A 21,820-nucleotide genomic window follows, 5' to 3' on the forward strand; every position below is an offset into this window, starting at 1 on the left:
TTTTGACTACAGACTACTACCTCTACCTCATGAAGATATAAGTTTTACGACGTCTGCGACCATTCGGCAGGGGATTTCTACTACTCCTAAGCACATGACCTCATCTTTGGTATGTCCAGGTTTCTTGTTTCCCCAGCTCTTATTTTGTGTTTCTTATGGGATTGATCAGTGTTCGTTATCTTTACCTATTCATTCCAATCATCGCAGTGAAATATGTATATACTCAAGAGTCCAGGAGGTTTATTACAGTTGGATATTATCCCAATCTTATTAAAATCAGATCCTATAATACGCTCACAATCGCTACAATAGGATCTGACATAACCCCATATGGGGTCATGTCCGCATGACCTTTCGCTTTGAATATTTATGAGAACTATCAGCCCGTCAGACTGCGCCATACAGACAATGATGGCTATTTTGGCGGTTCTTGGCAATTCGTAAACAAATTACTGTAATCTCTCCCCAACGAAGTTTATTCCACATTGTAAAATTGTATATTCTCGCATAACGAATTTTAAACTTTTGCAATAATGCCTAATTTATTCCGTTCATACAAACAACAAAACGTACGATATGAAATACACCCAAATAAATTAATTGTGAATTCCGATTTATGTATGAATAGGGATGGGTACAATTTGAATAGTTTTCAAGATGGTTTACTTAAATAACACGAGGAATAAAACGCCAGTCGACGTAAACGGTGCATTGTGACGTCGCATTTAGCTGCGATATGTTTTCTTTCAAACCAAGCAATCGCAGCGATTTTCCTTGAATTGTGAACACCGACGATTTCAAAGCCGACGCGCTGATTGGCTAACATAAAGTTCACCTGAACATGACCCCTAATCGGGTTATGTCAGATCTACGTCCGCAAAGTATACGGCGCAGATCTAAGAAGTATAATTTCAATTAGATTGATATTACCCCTTTTTATGACAAGTTCTGCATTTAAGATATTGTTATGCTAACATGTTCATACTTTTGTTATTTTTACTACTATTTTGATATTATTAGACTGTTGCTTTTGCAGAATAATGAACATTTTGTGAATATTTTAGAGTGTTCTCTCTCTCTCTCTCTCTCTCTCTCTCTCTCTCTCTCTCTCTCTCTCTCTCAGAAAATTGTACGTCATCAGTTTAGTGTGGGTAGGGTTACTTTAAATATATTATTCATCTAATCTCAGTAACACGATGCTAACAAATACTTGACTACACAGGATATTAACTGTAACGAAATATGGAAGGAAAATCAAATTCAAAGCCATATTTATATTCTTATAACGCATAACTTATTCAAAAGCTTCTACATGAGAAGAAAAAATACCGACGACGCTTTATCTATCAAGGTAATTCCACCCTTTAAGAATTATAGGTTCAACCTTATATTTGATTGCTGATTCTTCATATCATATATCATTGTAACAAATACAAAATGATAAATAAGTATGTTGCGGTATTAATGATATTTTTGTATCAATTAGCACACATATACATGTATCTATTATCAACGTCAGAAAATTACAATTTTTCTTAAACAGCAATATCAAAATTTCACAAAAACTGATTAAAACGATATAATAGAATTCATAACAATTTCATGAAACTGTTTCCTAAAAAAAATATACAAAATGTTTGCAAGACTTAAAGGAAATCTGTCGCATAGTGGACTTAATAATAAATATTTATATAGCTATTGCCTTTGGATTCAAAACTTTGAATCATAATTGATTATTGATATATAACCAAGACTTTTGAAATATTTCATGGTTAACAAGTTTTTTACAACAACTATTGAAAAATATTTAAAAAGACACAAATTTTGTTCTTGCTGTGCATGAATCTTATTAAATCATCGACTTTGCGAAATCTTTTGACGTCACAGGTGGGTGGAACTACGTTAACAATATCATTTTCATCATATATCGATTCGATGGATCCCTGTGAACTCCAGATAAAAAAGACGACAGAGTCCTCCGCATCTGCTTCGTATTTAGATATCGAATGTCGAATTCAAAACCACAGGAATGTATTCCTTCTTCTCATGTAGAAACTCTTGAATAAACTGTTTCTTAAGAATGTAAAAACAAGTCATATAACAATGGAACACGCTTCGTGCCCATGGGAATTCCAACAGGCTTATGGAAGACCTGATCACCATGACAACGAAGTTAAATATAAGATGGTGTATGTCTAAGCACTGCAATGTTAATTGGTAATTAAAACAGTTTGGATGCAAAAGTAGAAGTATATTTGTAGGAAATGCAGGGGGAAGACTTGTATTTAATCAGCTGAACGTGAAAATGTATGTCAGGTTCTGGAAATGCATTTCATTTAAACTGTCTAAACCTACAAAGACTTGCAAACCAGGGACTCTTTTACACTCATTTGTATTCAATGCCGTTAAGAAGGCTTTTTATGTGTAGTGGAATGTATTATATTTTATCTAAAAATATCAGGTGGATTTAGAGACATTTCTGACAATATAGAAACTATCAAGGCTGAATCTGGTATCAATATAAATCAGTTTAAAGCTCACTCCACAAGGTTAAATTCAGTAACAAAAGCATACTTTGAAGGCATTTCTGTATTGTATATTATCCAACAAGCCCACTGGGCTAACTAAAGTACCTTTAATCCTTTCTCTACCGTACCGGTTATTTCGACCGGTGGCGTGTAAAACAGAACAACGCAAAAGGAGTACCTCTGAATCTTTCATCTATATATAATATTTTTGGAAACTGTCTCTTATCGTTTAACTATGTAAGAATCAGTTAAGTATATCAAGTCATTAAATTGATAGAAGCATTTAAAGTGAAAGGTGGCTTCGTCTAAATATGAAGCTACGCTTTATCGCAAGGCTACTTTCCCCCTCTTTACGATGTTTTTATTTTCAAACAATTTTCACAGAACATAGAGTCGTGACGTTTACATCGCTTGTTTCCACTCTTTGCATTGCAGTGTGTAGAACTGGTTATTAACACATGTGAAATATTCTTTGAATATAAAATGTATTTGTAATATTGAAAACAATAAATTTCGAGATGTACAATGTATGTGGTTTTAATTTTTTTTCTTTAACCAAGTGTTATTCGAACATAATAGTAGTATAACCCCTCCCGATGGGTGGGTCAACTGAGTGCACTTTTTATGCAAATGAGGTCAAGCAAGGGCGTCTTTTGATTGGTCAAGCGGTGTCGGGGTCAACGGAGTGCACTGGTCAAGCGGGCCCCAGCAGGGGTCCTATAGCATGGTCCGGTTTAAAGGTCAGTGGCCTAGAGTGCAGAGCATAGCTGTTGCTATTGCTGTTGGGGTTAACGGAGTGTACAATTGTATATCAAGCCAACCGAGGAAGGTCAACGGAGTGCAGTTTTTCAAGCCAAAGGTTCTAGAACTTTCCTATCACGTGATCGCCAGGTGTCCAGCCTGGGTTTTTCCACCGCCTGCTGGCTCAGTGCCGATGGGTTTTTCCCAGTGCTGGCATGGTGCCAAATGTTTCTCAGTGTCTACAGGGACAGTACCAATGGGTTTTTCCCAATGCTGGCATGGTGCCAAATGGTTTTTAGTGTCTACTGGCACAGTGCCAATGGGTTTTTCCCAGTGCTGTCTCAGTGCCAGCTGGCATGGTGCCAAGTTTTTCCCAGAGCTGGCATGGTGCCAAGTTTTTCCCAGAGCTGGCACGGTCCCTAGTTTTACCCAGCGCTGTCTATAGGTAATATATAAAGCGGCGCGCGGTGCATTGGGTGTCACTTTCGACATCATGTCAGACAAGTTACCTACTGGACTTCCACGGAGTTATATTGAACAGCGATTGAGATTTTTGAATGATCAGCTGAACAGACAACGGCAGCGTGAATTACAACTCCGCAGAGAGAATCAACGGCGATTACAGTATTTACAGCGGGGAGGGGGGAAAAAGAAACTCATTTCGGATTATTACAAAATTCAACTGGAACGAGGACGTCAATCACGGAAATTTAAAGTCAAGGAAAATGTCTACAATGTTGCCTTCAAACCTATTCCAGAGAAAGAAAATACAGCCTTCATTCGTCGCCTCTTCCGGGATATGTTAAAAAATGTGAAACAGGAAATGCAGTGCAATCCCAATGATTATCTACGTTTAAATATTCGGCACCCGTCTCTGGATTCAGCTATTTGGTACGAATTTACGCAGTCCAATCAGCTCAACGAGGACAAAATTCTGAACAAAATAGAATCCGTCCAGCAATCTAAAAAGGAATTCCTAATCACCGACGGGGCAGTGCAGATGGATTTTTTCCATGTCAAATATCCACAAGGCAGCGGGTGCACTAAGAAAAAACATCTACACGTGGATAAGGAGAAATTCAAAACCTCTAAGAGAGCGATCGTTCGCATTCAAAATCCTGAGGATTCTCTCTGCTTGTCCCGGGCTATTGTGGTAGCACGTCTACACAGCCAGAAATCAAACGACCCGGCATGGGAAACGAAATGGTTACGCATGAGAAAAGGGGATACACAATCTCTCGATCAGAAACGAGAAGCGATAGCCTTGATGGAACAAGCTGGGTGTGTTATGAACCAGCCGTGTGGGCCACGTGAATGGGAGCAATTACAGCACGCGCTCACCCCACAGTATCGATTGAAAATATTTCAATTCAAAACGAATACAACTCGTTTACGACTGGAACCTATTTACAAAGGACCGGGGCACGGGACTTGTTTGAATATCCTGCTGGATAACGAGCATTACGATGCCATTGTGTCTATGCCGGGAGTGACGGAAAACAAATACTATTGCGATTATTGCGATGTTGGCTACAGTCACATTGAAGAACATCGGACTGTCTGTCCTCATCGATGCTCATTTTGTTTAGCCGATACCCCCTGTATCCCGGACGGGACTCAGACGAATTGCCCTCATTGTAAGGGATTTTTCAGAAATGCAGCTTGTTACCAGACCCACTTGAAACCTTACAGCAGTAATACAACGACCACGGTCTGCAGTTTAATGGGGCGCTGTAACCAGTGTCAGAAATGGATGTCCAAGCAATTATTAAAACGCCACGCGTGTGGGGGTCAAACCGAATGCCGCATCTGTCACAAAGTCGTCACCATGCCTCATCACTGCTTTGTACAGACGAAACCCAAACCTAAGAAAGAAAAAGAAGAAGAAGAGGAGTTGAAAATATACATTTATTACGATTTCGAATGCAGTCAGGAAAACGGTATTCACATCCCCAATTTATGCGTGGCAGAACGTGTGTGTCAACATTGCGACAGTGTGGATATCGACAAGCCCTGTTCTTATTGTGAAGGATTCGGATCACAACGCCGCTTCCTATTTCAAGGACCCGACACGTTAAAACAGTTTATGGAATGGCTCTTACAGAGCGAGACCGATGAGCAAGGCCATGTGGAACTCAAACACGATGAAGCCACCATCATTGCCCACAATTTCAAAGGATACGATGGGCAGTTTATTTTGAATTACCTGGTGCACACGGCGTGTATCAAACCCACCGTCATCCTGAACGGCAGTAAAATCTTATCCATGCAAGTCTTGGGGTTGAGATTCATTGATTCTTACAACTTTCTACCCTTTGCTCTTGCCAAGATGCCCTCTGCTTTCGGATTAACGGAATTGAAAAAAGGCTATTTCCCGCACTTTTTCAACACGACAGAGAACCAGCAGTATGTGGGTCCTTACCCGGCCGCTCATTTCTACAATCCTGACGATATGTCCACCGCCAATCGTGAAGCCTTCTATACTTGGTACCATCAACAAGAGGGCAAAGTCTTTGATTTCCAGAAAGAATTCTTAGCTTACTGCATCTCGGACGTGGATATTTTACGCCGCTGTTGTGCCCATTTCAAGTCCACCCTGTTTGATCTGGTGGAAGTAGACCCCTTTCAAGAATCCATCACGTTTGCCAGCACGGCTAATTTAGCCTACCGACGAGGATTCATGGTTGAAAATACCATCGCCATCATTCCCAATATGGGCTACCGACCAGCACGACGATATTCAGCTAAAGCTTGTCGATGGCTCGCCTGGTTAGAACATCAACATCACTGCATACGACATGCTAGAAATGGGGGCGAAGTCACGCTTGGACCCTATACAGTAGATGGGTATGATGAGGAATCCCGTATCGTGTACGAATTCTATGGCTGTTACTGGCACGGCTGTCCCACCTGTTACCCGAATCTGTTGACTGACATGCATCCTCATCGTGTTCAGCATACGTATCAAGACCTCTACCTGGACACCTTAAAACGAGCCAGTGCTTTAGAAGACCAAGGCTATACAGTCGTGAGCATATGGGAACACGAGTTTGATCGTCAGACCCAGACCAATGCCGACTTACAGGAATTTTTACAAGGAGTCGATATACAAGATCCTTTGAATCCCCGTGACGCTTTGTACGGAGGTCGGACCAATGCTACACGACTGTATTGTGAGGAGGGTGACATGCGATACGTGGATGTCTGTTCCCTGTACCCGTACGTGTTGAAATACAAACCATTTCCCGTCGACCATCCCCAAGTCATCACCAGCCATTTCACCGATGTCAGAGACTATTTCGGGCTCATTCGTTGTCGTGTCCTCCCACCCCGAGAGCTGTATCACCCCGTATTACCTTACAAGACCGGTGGCAAATTACTCTTTCCCTTATGTCGCACCTGTGCGGAACAGCGCAACTTAGGACCCGACGAGCGGTGCCAGCACACCGATTCTGAACGCAGTCTCACTGGCACCTGGGTGACCACCGAACTTCACAAAGCATTAGATCTGGGCTATCGTCTCGACCGCATTTACGAAGTTTGGCATTTTGAGAAATCCAGTGACCACTTATTTCGATCGTATATCAACACCTTTTTGAAAATTAAACAAGAAGCTTCCGGATTCCCTGAGGATTGTCAAACAGCCCAACAGCAGCAACATTACATTGAGGAAATTCAGCAACGAGAAGGCATTGCCATGAACCCGGCCGACATCCAGAAAAATCCGGTCCGAAGAACCATTGCCAAACTCTTTTTAAATTGCTTGTGGGGAAAATTTGCTCAACGATTACAATTACCCAAATCCCTGTATCTCACGGAAGAAGAAGAATTACAACAGAAATTACAAGATGCCACTTTAGAAGTCAAAGGCATCGAACTCTTAGAAAATCGTGAACGCCCCGAATGTGATATGATGCTGATCAATTATCAGGAGAAAGAAGAATTTTTAGAAGACTGCCCCTTTGGAAACGTGGTGCTAGCGTGTTTTACAACAGCTCATGCTCGTTTACATTTGTACGAGACGTTACAGCCTTTGGGAGAGCGTGTCTTATACTTTGACACGGATAGTATCATCTATCAGCACGACGAGACCCAGTTCAACCCGACCATTATCAACAGTTTAGGCGGCTGGACCGATGAATTGGGTGGAGATCGTATCATCAAGTACATGTCGGGCGGGCCCAAAAATTATGCATACGAGACCCAGAATGGAAAATCTGTCTGCAAAGTCAAAGGATTGACACTCAATTATCGTGCCTCTAGAGTCGTGTCTCTCGATACGTTGGAAAAAATGTTGAAAGGAGAAGAAGAAGAAGTCCATGTCCGCTATCCGCACTTTATTCAACGAACCCGCCAACATGATGTGCGAACCATTCCTCTGGTGAAGAAATACCGCATGGTATATGATAAACGTCAACGTATTCATGACTATGACACGCTGCCTTACGGGTATTAAAAAAGGACATGCTAGAGAAAACCATCAGTCGGCAAAATGACGGACTACGAATCACTACATAACCCGGGTATACCACGTTATGCTCTACTGTCAGATCGAGTAGCGTCGTTTGAAAATGCTCCCGAACACTTGCAGAACCTATTACCTACCATTGCAGAAGCGGGATACTTTTACAAAGGGTACGGGGATAACACGTGCTGTTTTTATTGCAACTTTGGACTTCACCATTGGGGAGCTGTCGACAATCCTTGGATACAACATGCTTATTGGTATCCTCACTGTCCTTACCTGAAGTGTAATAAGGGTAAACAATGGGTACGACAAGCCTTCAATGCCTATGCCCGCGCTAAAGACAGTGGTTGCGATTGGGAAGGCTTACCCTTAGACGCGGCAGGGAATCCAATGTGTACCCAGAAATGTCACATTTGTTTAGAACGAGACTTGAGAATAGCTTTTTTACCTTGTGGTCATTTATGTACTTGTGCTATATGTGCTACGGGACTGAAACAATGTCCTATTTGTAGACATAGTGTTGAGCAAGCTGTACGTATTTTTATTTGTTAATAAATATGTATGATCCCATGAACTTGTGTCATTTATCAAGATGTATACCTACGAGACACTTGAGCCTTTTCAGTTGAAACATGAATTTACCATGGTGGTGGCCGGACCCTCTAAATCGGGTAAAACAGAATTTGTCAAACAGCTGGTGCAAAATACGCAGTGGATTGCACCGCCTCCCGAAAAGATAGTATGGTGTTATCGCGAATGGCAGGCCGCGTACGAATCCTTACAGGACAAGGTCACTTTTATCCGCAATATACCTCAAGACGATGAGCAGATAGTGGCGGATCTCAGTACGCGTCATCTACTCATTTTTGATGATATGATGGGAGGTAAAGCCATCGAATCGATTGTCGACTGGTTTACGCGCAAAGCGCATCATCGCAATACCAGTGTCATTTATATCACACAAAATCTGTTTGATCGAGCAGTACAACATCGTACCATCAGTCTGAATGCTCACTATCTTGTGCTGTTTAAAAATCCTCGAGATAAATCTCAGATTGGGGTGTTAAGTCGGCAATTACAAATGCCGCATTTACTTCCAGCCTATGAGGACGCCACCCGTGTACCTCACGGGTATTTACTAGTGGACTTGAGTCCTCAGACGTCGGACGATTTAAGATTAAGAAGTCAACTCTTTACCAACTTGGCTGTGCACATGCCCCCGAGAGTATAAATAATGTCACATCATGGGGAGGTGTATCATTCGAAAGACAGTCTTCACCATGGGTAGACCTTCCGCGAAGAGTAAATTAGTCAAAACGTTACGCCGTTTACAACGGGAACGGGATCCCGTTCAACGGAGTCATCTCATTGAATTAGGACGTAGAGCCTTACTCAACTGGTTTGCGATGGGCGCTCGAAATTTATTGCGAGGCGTCTTACCTGGCAATAAAATCACTCAGCGGTTCATTCAATCCCATCGGCAAGACTTGAGTGTCATTGCCGATAAGAAGACCAATGAAGAAGAGCGTAAAAAAGCCATTTTGAAACGAGGAGGCGCCGGATTCTTAGGAGGGACCATTATCCGTCATTTATTCAAATGGGAAACAGGCCGTAAGCCCCGTGGGGGACAACCCAAGAAAACCAAGAAACCACGGGCTAAGAAAGCTAAAAAATCGCCTCAGAGAATTCCTAAACTCATTATTCGCTTACCTAAGAAGACACCTAAGAAGTCCCCTAAGAAGTCCCCTAAGAAGACACCTCTCAGGATGAAGAATCCGTTTCCCAATTGGGCTCCAAAGAAAACCCCTCTCATTGTGAAGATGCCGTTTCCCAAAGCCACTCCCCCCAAGGTCACTAGAACGTTAGCCAATCTGAAAGCCGGATTAGCTCAAAAGAAAATGGAACGATCCATGCATGGGCCTATAGGAAGTTCCAGAACCAGTGATACTGCTCTACCGAGTTTTGCTCATACCTTTGGAAGCATGAAATTTCAACCCTTAACCGCCTCAACACCGGTTCAGGTGCAAAAGAAATATAAATGTAAATTTTGCCCTCTGGTCTTCAATGCGAGAGAGAACCGCAATCGTCACGAAGAGACCGTCCATCACAAACGTTTTGATCCTAAACATCCGAGTGCCATTGTCCTGGACTAGGTATAAAAAGGAGGGGGAAGGGGCCCCACCCTTCATTACCATGGCTCATACGAAGAAGTGTGAATGTCGATTACGACCTCATTTACCGCTCTTGCAGACGTTAGCGGCTCCTCACTATTCCAGCAAATTAAAGACAGAGGTGTTGAAACATTGTTCCAATGACTGCATTTTAAAGATTTGTGAGATTGTGTACAATCTATTAAAAGGGGTGATTCCTCTCACCCCTACTCAGAAGCGACAACTGAGTCGAAAGAAACACATCTTAAGACGCTTAGTCCACCCTCAACCCGTGAAAAAACGACGAGGTATACTCATTCACCAAAAAGGATTGGGTTCGTTTGTGTGTGGCAAGATTTGTAAGAAATCATGAGTCGAAAAATGGTGTTGGTACCGGAAGCGATGCTCAACGAATTAAAAGGCAAATTACCTAAACCTCCCGAATTTACCTCGACTATTGGTTTACGCAGTGATTTGGACGAGATTGAACATCGAGATGATTTAACCGAGAAAGAAAAAGTGGGGTTGTACGGGCATCAACTTCATCGCTATCGTCAATATTTACAACAAGCTCGACATCCCACCCCAGCCACTCGGCCCTCCCCAACCAGTGCAGCCAGTGCCGCCTCACCACCCTCAACCGCCTCAGCACCCGATGACTTGGAGGAACAGATTATCAAAAGCGTCAATAAACCGGGTCAAAAGAAAGCAGGTTTATTACTCGATCATCTCAAGAAATCCAAAGTGGTGACTTGGAATAAAGAAGGAGAAATCAGCTATAGAGGACGCAGGGTTCCCGATTCCAATATCGTGGATTTAATCACCGAGTCCCAGAGACAAAAACCTTTGAAACATCGTGAACCGCCTGCAGGGTTACAGCAATTTGCTCAAGCGTTAAAAGAAACGAATGCCCCTAAAGGATATTTGACCAATCGGGATGTTATAAAAGCCATGGACAAGCCCGGAAAAATCAGTACTCCTAAACCTATAGAAGAAGAAGATGAGAGCGGATTTCAAGAAATCTCGGGTTTTGACCAATCTTTCTATGAAACTCCCAGACGAATGATGACCCCTAAAAATATCCGGGAGGCTGGTAAAAAGACATCACGTGAAATTGGAAAATGGTTAAATCTGCCATGAAACCAGAACAGATCTTACAGCGACTGTATTACGATCCCAAGACAGGTTATGGGGGAGTCCAGGCGTTGTATCGTCAAGTGCGTCAATTAGGACACAAGATTACCCTGTCTCAAATTCGAGAATGGGTGAAAGCTCAAGATACCTATACCTTGCATAAACCGATACGGCGGAAATTCAAGCGACGACAAACACGAGTGACGGATATGGATGAACAATGGCAATTAGATTTAGCCGATGTCTCCAGCTTGAAACAAGACAATAATGGGTATACGTTTTTATTATGTGCCATTGACGTGCTGTCTAAATATGCCTGGGTCGTGCCTTTAAAACAGAAAACGGGGAAAGAAATGATACGAGGCTTACGACGGATTTTTCGAGAGGGACGTCGCCCTGTGCGCATTCAGTCCGATCAAGGAAAAGAATTTACCAATAAAGAATTTCGTCAAGCCTTCAAATCCATTCATTTCTTTACGACCCGTAATGCCGAAACCAAAGCCAGTATTGTGGAACGTTTTCAACGCACGCTGAAAGCACGCATGTGGCGGTATTTTACACGTCATAAAACACGACGGTATGTCGATGTCTTGAGCGATCTGGTGTATGGTTACAATCATACCTATCATCGCAGTATCCGGCGAGCTCCTGCTCAAGTCAATGCCAAGAATGTCTTGACCGTATGGAAAACCTTGTATGGAAAACAGAGTGCCGATACCACGAGTCGTTTGCAAGTGGGAGATCGTGTACGCATTAGTAAAGCCAAACGTACGTTTGAAAAAGGATATTTACCGAATTGGACCAAAGAACTGTTTACCATCTCTAGAAAAGTGCCAGGACGCAACGTCTATCGCATTCAAGATGATCACGGGGAAGAATTAGAAGGAATCTTTTACGAGAAGGAATTACAACAAGTGATTAAAGACGATGATGTCTACGAAGTGGAGGAGATCTTAGGGTATAAAAAGCGGCGTGTGGGAAAAAAAGTCATTTCAGAAGTCAAAGTGCGTTGGAAAGGATATCCTCCCAGTTTTGATTCATGGATTCCGCAAGCGGATCTCATTCGACCATGACCACCCAGTGGACTTTCTTGGGTGAAAAAGTCCCTCGAGCAGAAATTGTGTATTTTGCACAATTATTCCTGTGTTTAACCATCATTATCACCTCGGTCGTCATGTTAGCCTTAGGCGATCCCAATCGCGATTTTTGGATGGTGACCTTAAGTTCTCTCGTAGGCTACGTCATGCCTAGTCCACAAATGACGTTAGCGAGCCCGAGTATAAAACAGGAGTCCCCATCACCTGAGAGATCAGTTCACCATGGCTAACACACAGTACGCCTGGAAACAAGAGGGAAAGAAAACGGCATGGTTTGCGGATAAGCAGATGTGTTTGATGCATTGTAAACAACACAAAACGTCCACGCATCCTGTGTACTTGTACAAACGGATACTGATACCTCACGGATGGTCAGCCTTTATCATGAAGACTAAATATCAAGAGTTTCGCTGGAAAGTCAAAGCCTTCTGGGGATTGATGGGACGACAAGACGAATCCGATTGGACCTTAAATGCTAGTCCTTGGTTTGACCATTCCGAGGACTGTCTCCGACATTTCAAAGACATGATCAATGAAGGTTATGATGTAGCCGATTGCTGGGGAACCCGACACTATCTGGTGATGCGACGACGCTTAGTCCCGAGACGAACACTAGAGTTGGAAGACTCGGAAGCGTTGATGTGGGGTGGTGGTGGCCGCGATCAAGAAGAATGACATGTAAAATTGTGTATTAACATTATGTTGTATGTTCAATAAAATATGAAAATGTTCATTGTGTTATGAGTATAAATAGAGAAGGAAACAGAAACAGGGGCTCATTTAAGACATCATGGCAGGAGGAGAAGGGTTTTACATGACTCTGTTGAGTGATGGGTCGATGGAATCGTTTCCGACGAATACGACGGCTCAATTTAAAACGTTATTGCCACACACCATGGACTTAACGGATGGAGAATGGGAAGTCGGATTGACCGAAATGATGTACTCGGCCAACTTACAAAACGTGTCGGATAGCGAGGCTTATGTGGACGTTCTCATTCCAGATCCGTATACGCAATATGTCCAAGATCCCAACACTTATAAATGGGAAAGATTTAAGACAGAGAATATGGGCAAAGTCACGATGGCCGGGTGTGAGGTGGTGGTCCCCTGGGATCTGACGCCATGGTCCCATCTCTTTGCGGGAGGGGATAGTTTATTTCCCTTCGATATCATTCGCATTCACTTCCGACCCGGAGCTTATACACAACCTTTGGCGTTAATCAATGAAATCAACGCAGCCTTAAGGAGAACCCTGTGGAAAGTATGGAGCGAGTTAGGGAATCCTAACGACGAGGGGAACAACCAGCTCTTAGTGTATCACCCCGAGTACGATCGTGTCGAGTATCAGTTTAATGGGAAAGCACTGAGATCCACCCCCATGTGCATTCGTTTCCCTACGCCCTTAGCGTACAAGCTAGGTCTGGATAGTGACAAAATGATCCTGGGCGATGAAACCATGACGAAATGGATCAACGTGAATTACTTGGGGAACACGACCATGGATGTCTACGACAATCTGAAAGCCATGTATGTGTATTGTGACATTGTGGATCCTCAAGTGGTGGGCACCAACAAATTGAAATTATTGAGAGTCGTCCCCTGTACGGGTCAATACGACGATCGACAACAAGCCCGTTGGGAACCGATTCGAGCCGAATATTTGAAACTGAGTAAGAAATATTTCGATACCATTGAGGTACACATCATGAATTCTTTAGGGCGTCCTATGGGTTTTTTAAATGGGCGCTCCTTAGTCAAACTTCATTTCCGCAAAGTGTATTGAAAGATGAAGTACCATCGAGGAGTCAGACGCCAGAAAGGACACGGAATCTGGTTTCTCATTCCGTGGATTGCCAATGCCATTGTGGGTCAAGCGGGGCAAGGAAAGAAGAGAAAGAGACGGCGTAAAAAGTATAAAAAGCGGGTGTAACCCCTAACGAAGTTCATTTACATCAAGATGCACTACCATAAAGGTTTAATACGGCAGCAGGGTCACGGGCTTGGAGCCCTGCTGGGAATAGCCAGCAAAGTGGCGGGTCCCCTGATCAGCGGATTATTAGGTGGAGCCCCCGCACAACAGCAACAACAACAGCGTCCTGTCTATCAAGAGAGATATTATGATTACGACCGCCCTTATCGCCCTTATCGCTCTTATCAGAGGAGACGACGTAGAAGCCATCCAACAGAAGAATATGATCCAGAATCTGAAAAGCAGAAGGGAAAAGGATTTTTCACCGATTTACTCAAATCGGGGGCTAAAAGTGCCTTAAAGGCTGCTGCTAAAACAGGGATGGATGTGTTAGATAATAAACGATCCCTCAAAGACGCTCTCAAGACACACGGTGCCCAAGCCCTGAAAGAGACAGCAGGGTATGCCCGTAGGCGAAGATCTCGAAAAGCCCCATCCAAACGAGGAAGAAAAGCACGCACAGGAATACTCAGGAAGCCTGGAACCACGACCGTCAAAAGAAAACAGGTGGGAAAACAGGTGGGAATACAGGAAGGAAAAGGATCTGTTAAAAGAAAACAACGTATCTTAGCTCGGGGAGGGCCTCATAAGAGACCTAGGAAGCAACCTAGGAAGCGATCTAGGAAGGGAGGTAGGAAGCTAGTGAAAAGGGGTAAGCCAAAACGCTCTCTGGATATTTTCGACTGAGAACCCTATAAAAAGGGGGTGAGAAGGAGCCCAGAACACATTTGATCCCAGTTCACGCTGAGTAACACATCGTTCCAATATGATGCACCGAGAATCTTGCGCTTGTGGCACCGACAGTTTAGAACTGTTTAAAGTGCCCCCGACCAACGTCACTTTAGAAGATTCGAAATGGATGGAATATTACCCCATTTCCAGTACCCTCAACTCGGATACGGCTCCGATTGAATTTGAAATCAAAGGACAAGGAGATGAATATCTGGATTTATCCCAAACGTATCTCCAGATGGTCTGTAAATTCACCAAAGCCAATGGAACGAATCTCGCAGGAGGCAATTCGTCCTCGACCCCCGTGAATAACATTCTCCATTCCTTGTTCAGTGAAATCGATGTCAGTCTCAATGGAAAAGTCATTACCCCGGGAACGGATACTTATCCCTACAAAGCGTATCTGGAGAAATTGCTGTCTTATGCACCCAAGACTCTGGAAACCCAGATGAGAGCCTGTAGCTTGTGGGAAAAAGATACGGCAGGACATATGGATGAGGTCAAATTAGAAGCTCTGGCTCAAACTCCTATCGAATTTGCAGTAGTGAATAACAAAGTCAACATCGCGGCCGTCATCCCGACTCCCGAGTATCCGGATGATTCCAAGAATGTAGGGTTGAGAAAACGTCACGAGAAGATTACAGACAGTAAGGAGATCGTGTTGATGGATCGATTACATCTGGATTTGTTTGAGCAAGAGAAATGTCTCCCTAATGGCGTGGATGTCCGTCTCCGATTCAATCGCGCTCGACCCCAGTTCTACATGATGACCGCTGCCGGGAGTAGTGGGAAAGTGGTCATTCAAAGTATGATCTTGTGGGTGAGGAAAGTCAAACCTGTGCCGAGTATCATTAATCTCATCAATCAGCAACTGAGTACTCAAACGGCGAAATATCCATTGAGACGAGTGGAAGTGAAAACCTTCACCATTCCTAGTGGCACCCAATCTAAAATCACCGATCATCTGTTTCAAGGACAGATGCCTAAACTGATCGTGTTGGGTTTTGTGGACAATGCGGCTTTTAATGGGGATAATACCCGAAACCCCTTTCATTTCCAAAATGAGAGAGTCAAGAAATTAGAAATCAGTATCAATGGAGAAATGATGGAAACCCGCCCTTTGGAACCTAATTTCACCGACGATCAGTACCTGAGATCGTATTTGAGTCTGTACAAAGGCTTGGGAAAATTAGGCCAGGACTGGGCTCCGGACATTACCCTGGAAGAGTATAAAAACGGTTACACCCTCTGGTGTGTGGATTTCACGAAAGATCAAGAAGCCCAGACGGATAAATTTCATCTCATACAGACGGGGAACTTGAGAGTGGAAGTGCAATTTGCCGCCAACGTAGCCAGGACCTTAAACTGTGTGGTGTATGCCGTGTTCGACAATCTGCTAGAAATCAACAAACAACGAGAAGTCAGTATCGATTACTAAGAGAGAGAGATGGATACTCAGCAATTGAGAGATGTTTTACAACGAGATTTAGGACCGGCGTTTGCCGGTGTGTATCCTCGTGATGTCATACCTGAGCTGTTACCTCATCACAAAGCCATCGTGGTGAATACAGACCCTCACGATCGCCCTGGAGCGCATTGGGTCTGTTTGTATTTGAGTAGCCCTACCGTCGAATATTTTGATTCTTACGGATTACCTCCCAGCCATAAAGACATCCAAGACTTTATTCAACGCCACGGAGAGACTTGGAATCATAACACCCATTGTTATCAAGATTTGAATACGGATGTCTGTGGACAATACTGTGTGTATTTTTTACATCAACGCCATCGCCATAGAAGCACCGTACAAGAATGGTTACTTCCCTGGAAAGGCACGGCCTTACAACGCGATCGTTTTGTGGCGGATTGGTTTAAAGAGACCTTCCGTAAACCGAGAACCCATCAAGGACAAACTTGTCAATGTCAAAGACTGAATGTATTGTAAACTATGTTATTGTTATTGTTTATAGTTGGAGTTTAATAAAACGTTGGAAAAAAAAAATTTCTTGTCATTGTAATCAACCATGTCTTTTCAAAAAGAATGGGTAGCCCTGAAAAGGGCTGTTTTCTTTCTCTCTCTGTTCTTGGTCTTTTCTCTTCTTCTTCTTCTCTCTTCTCTTCTCCTTCTCTTCTTTTCTTCTCTGTCCCCCTCTCACTGTCTGTTATTCTTCTTCTTCTTTCTTCTCTTCTTTTTCTGCTCCTCCGGGGGTTGCTCGTGGTCAAACACAAACACAGGCAACCACCCGTGTTTAAAAAACATTCTCCCCGGAGGCCGCTGTACCACTTCCATCTCTGCGTCCCAGTTTTCCTCTGGCGGGGGCAGATCCTGGCTCATGGGCGGTGGGGGAAGAGCCTCCCGTGAGGCTGGCTGGGCAATCTCTTCGTCCCAATCCTCCTCACATTTGATACAATAATCATTCACCGTAGGGTCTGGTCCTACTCTGCGGCTCATGGTTCTGGTTCCTTTAAAAAATCGGAATGCCCGATTTTGACGTTGCGCTCGGTTTAAAAAGGCGAGAGCGCGGACGTCCTCGAAAACATTCCCTACCTCAGATGGCTGACGTCATGTTGATGACTCATCAAAAAACACTAAATACATAGGTCACTTGTTACCATTTTTCTCAATCATGTCGTTTGAACGGTACGTGCAAGATGAGAAAGATGTACTAGTGTGTGGGTATTGCCGAGGACCTTGGAGAACTTGTGGCTGTTTTCATTATAAAAAAGAAAACATCCTGGCCAAACATAAGTGGATAGAGTATATGGCAGAGCTGAATTATTGTCCCTTTGTCTATAAATGTTGTGGTCACACTAGAGAACCCTGGCTAGCGTGTAAGTGTCCGCAGCATTGTACCATCACCCCTGAAGAAGAAATAGCGCATAAGGACTGTACCTGTGAGATCTGTCAGGAGTTTAGAGAGCGCTGGACTCAGAGAAAGTTTAAACCCCACCTGTTTCAACATTGTCCTTACAGTCAAGAACCCCGGTCAACGTGTACCTGTGAGACCTGTCAACCAGCATGTCGGTGATGGATCTACGAGGAGATGTATTATCTCTACCTTGGGTGGATGCTATTGTACAACAATGTAACTGTTTAACGGTGAAACCTCATGGATTAAGTCAACGTATTGCCGACCGATTTCCTTGGGCTAATCTGTATGCGACCCGACAACCTTTAGGACGGAGAAATTTAGCTATAGCAGGGGATCGAGGAATACCGGGTACTGTGTGTATTATGCCTCATTCTACTCATCCTGATGTGATCTGTTTGTTAGCGCAATGGGATTACGGGAGAGGCACTCGACGCTTACCCTTGTATGCCGATACCCCCGAACAACGTGAACTTTGGTTTCAACAATGTTTACAGGAATTAGGCACTTTGTCTTACCAGACTTTAGCGTTTCCTTATCGTATTGGATGTGGATTAGCCGGAGGCAATTGGACTCATTATAGACAATGGATTTGTGACTTTGCTTATCGGTATCATAAACATGTTTACATTGTCAAGAAAATGTAACTTTATTATAGCTTTATTCTAACTCTTACTTGTGTTAATAAAAACTTTTTTAAAACAAACTTGTGTGTTTCTTGATTTTTGCCATAAAAAGTGTCTTTTCAAAAAAGTTGGTGGCCCTGAAAAGGGCCGTTTGGTCCTAAGGACCGACTTTTCATTCCCTGCTTCCGGTAAACCGGCATAACGGGCACCGTCCCCGGGTGTGTCGCCGCTCCTGTAACTCTTCCACGCACGAGCAGCAAGCTGGGCGCTGCCCACATCCCCTGCACGTAATTCCAGAGTGTACCCTGTCTTGCCAGCAGACAGGGCACTTAAACCAGATGGGAACCGCCCTATCTGCCCAGCCAGGGACAGTCATAGGGTGGTTCCTCGGGGGATGAGTTGCCACCGGTGCGTGGGTTGGCCTCGGTGGTGGTGGAGTCCTCCCTGCAAACCGGATGGTAGGTGGTGGGGGTCTTGCAGGGGCTGCCGGTCTCGGTGGTGATGACGTGGCTGCCACCAGCAGCGACGGACTCTGGGCTGGACTGGGAGGTGGTGCGGGGGACGGTGACCGCGGTGAATACTCCACCGGTGACGCTGGTGAGTCGCTCATCGGCACCGGGCTGTATTCCTCCGGTGCCGATGGGATCGCTGGTGGTGGTGTTGTAGCCGTCGCCGGGGAGTAAGGTGGTGGTGGTGAGGGTGGCTGTGGGGCCCGTCGGCGCGGTCTCGTGGCCGTGGAGATCCGGGCGGTGCGGCGGCGGGGTGCCCTCCCTTCATACTCGGCCCGCACCCGGCAGATGATCTCACGGACCCCACTCTGGTCGAAAGGGGAGAAGGTGCTCAGGTCGTTCTCAGAACGCACGACCCAATTCTCCCCTACCCGTTCCTCAGCCACCACTACCAGCCGGTACCGGAATCCAGGCAAGGTCTGGAAATTGTAGAGCGGGTCTCTTCTTGCAGCCATTCTTCTTTCTTCTTTAAAATCCTTCAAAAATCTTCTATAACTGTGCTGGATCACCAGTGAAGCAAACTGGCGAGTGCGCCGGTATATATCGGGAAAGCGCGGACCTCCTCGAAAACATCCCTCGCTTCGGAGACGAACCCAAGATGGCGGCCGTCAAAATGGCGGATTTGTGCTTTCGAGTAGAGAGTTTTTTCTCATTGTCTTTTTCTAGACATTCGATTTCTGTGCATGGTAGATTTAATCTGATAGATTCTGAGACGGCGAATGCGTTAAACTTATTTTTATTTTGCTACGTCGCATAGTTTTCAAAGAAACAGTGGTTAAAGAGGTCGAGTCGAGGTTCAATGTTTCTTCACCGCCTCTTTAAAAATTTATTTCTCGACCATGTACATCCCTAAAAACATCTCATAAGGTCTATTCGATAGAAAACACCTTATTTGATTCGATTTTCACTCTACCTTTAGGATTTTCTGGATTCCTCAACAAATAAACCCTTCTCTGAGAGACTCAACCAAACACAGCTTTCGTGTAAACAATTTTATTCATGCCACATATTTCAAATACATAACTCCCACACACAACACCAATGCACATGTCTTTTTAAAATAGGGTCCAACATTTTTTCCATTTCTCGAATCCTGCGTTGAAATCGATATCGATCAGCAGCTACAGTCATCCAGATACTTGTCCGATCTTCTTCGGGTAACAGATACACTTCATTATGATCCAGATTAAAAGTCACACGTTTAACTTGACGTACATCTCTCGAAGACATCGTAGTCTGATTTTCTCGATTTCTGCTCTGTCTGTGGGTCGCATTCGTTTCAATTCCTGGCCCATTAAATGAATCAGTACTAAGGCTTGCGGGGTGATCCGGTTCTCGATCAAATACTGACAGAGACATGGATAGTCCTTTAAGGTGATGGGAAATAATTCTTCTCGCATATAGTGTAACACAAATTCAATCTGCCCTGAATGAATGTCTGTGAGATAATCCAATACATAAGTTATCGCTTTCTCTGTGATGTGGTCACTGCTGGCCATCCTCCGGGAATAAATGAAATGAATTAAGTTCTTCACACTTTATGTATACTTCTCGAAGCCAGTCCTTGGTGATACTTTCAATCTCGGCGGTTTTTTCAGGCATGCGTTTCTTGAATTCCTCCCCCAGGACATAAATTAACATCAATCCCGCATCGTTATAGACATTGATGTACACATGGTTCCGTAGATCTGTATATTCGTCCAGAGTCATTGGAAACACTCCCGCTATCAGATAATGTTTAACAGCTTGAAACACCGTATCGTCTTGCATTTTCTCGACCCATTCTAATGCATGGTTATGCGCTTTTTCTGCGATGTGGTCACTGCTCGCCATCCTCCAGGAATAAAGGAAAAGAAAAACGGTTAGGTTTTTTTATACACCTTTTCCAGCCAGTGATCGGTAATCGCTACAATCGCCCCAGTCTTCTCAGGTTCCCGTCGTCTAAATTCTTGGTCCATGGTATAAATCATGATCAATCCAGACTCTCTGTTCAGGTTGTCGGCTATATGCTTGCAAACGCTGGAATATTCATATAAGGTCATAGGAAATTCCCAAAAGATCAACAACTTCATGGCGAATTTATATCTCAACGGCTGTTTTTCTTTCCAGTCCTTGATACACTGTAATGCAGCGCTACGAGCGTTGTTCACCGATTCTTTGTAGTCCTTGAAATGCTGTAATACAGCGGTAAGAACGTTGTTGGTCAATTCAGCCATGATGATCAAAATGAAAAAATTCCAAAACGTTCTTGTTTTATAACAGGGCAGCCATTCCTTTCATACGAATCAGTTCCACGAATCCTTTTTGTAGACAATCGCGTAAGATCCGATCAATGTCACTCATCTGGTCTGGAAGATTATGTTTCAATTCCTCAGCATACAAATAAATCATGAGTAAACGGCCCGTATTGGTATTCTCCGCTAATGAATCAGCAATCCGTTGAAAACTATGTACATTTCTGACCTCCGGTGACATCTGTTGTACAAATTGACGAGCATTTTGAATGACAGGGTCATGTAAGGCCACGTTCATACATTGTAGTACATAACTATATCCATTTATTCTCGTAGTAGCACTGCCGCCCATAGTAAATAACGAACGTTCAGAAAACACCTGTATTTATAGGTAAAAGGTCATGCATCACGTGATCAAACACCTGCACCACGTGATCAAACACCTGTACGTCAGCTGGTTTTTCTACAGTCATTCTTGTCTGACCTTCAGTCATGGATACACGGAGAATTTTAAGAGCGAGACGCCGCCGCCAGGGAATACAACCAGTGGAGAATTTAACCATAGTAGAAGATTATGTAGACGAGATGGAGATCTGGGACAATTTAGTACAGAGATGTCGCCATCGATTACGCTGGGGCCGATCTAAAAATTGGTGTTTTGACTATGTATTGCGGTCACATGAAACAGTGGAGGATATTTACCTGCGTTTAAGTGACATGTACCTGAAAAATTCTCCCCTCATACAGTACATGATTTAC

The 21,820-nt window shown here is 43.8% G+C and overlaps 4 protein-coding genes across 4 annotated transcripts in view; 1 reads left to right on the forward strand and 3 right to left on the reverse strand.

The window, feature by feature from the left end:
* Nucleotides 1-21,820, reverse strand: part of LOC125674783 (uncharacterized) — a 176,172-nt gene that overhangs the window by 136,100 nt on the left and 18,252 nt on the right. The gene's annotated exons all lie outside the window — the stretch shown is intronic.
* LOC130053634 (titin-like) overlaps nucleotides 1-21,820 on the reverse strand; it is a 61,971-nt gene that overhangs the window by 25,115 nt on the left and 15,036 nt on the right. The gene's annotated exons all lie outside the window — the stretch shown is intronic.
* Nucleotides 14,857-16,260, forward strand: LOC130053635 (uncharacterized protein F54H12.2-like). Its single transcript, XM_056161000.1, has 2 exons — nucleotides 14,857-15,823; nucleotides 16,016-16,260. The coding sequence occupies exons 1-2, from the start codon at nucleotides 14,857-14,859 to the stop codon at nucleotides 16,258-16,260; spliced, it is 1,212 nt and encodes a 403-aa protein (XP_056016975.1).
* On the reverse strand, nucleotides 16,975-19,282 carry LOC130053636 (ESX-1 secretion-associated protein EspI-like). Its single transcript, XM_056161001.1, has 2 exons — nucleotides 18,623-19,282; nucleotides 16,975-17,379 (listed from the first exon to the last, which is right to left on the reverse strand). The coding sequence occupies exons 1-2, from the start codon at nucleotides 19,280-19,282 to the stop codon at nucleotides 16,975-16,977; spliced, it is 1,065 nt and encodes a 354-aa protein (XP_056016976.1).

This window comes from Ostrea edulis, chromosome 3 (assembly GCF_947568905.1).
Source record: "Ostrea edulis chromosome 3, xbOstEdul1.1, whole genome shotgun sequence".
Classification (NCBI taxonomy): Eukaryota; Metazoa; Mollusca; class Bivalvia; order Ostreida; family Ostreidae; genus Ostrea; species Ostrea edulis.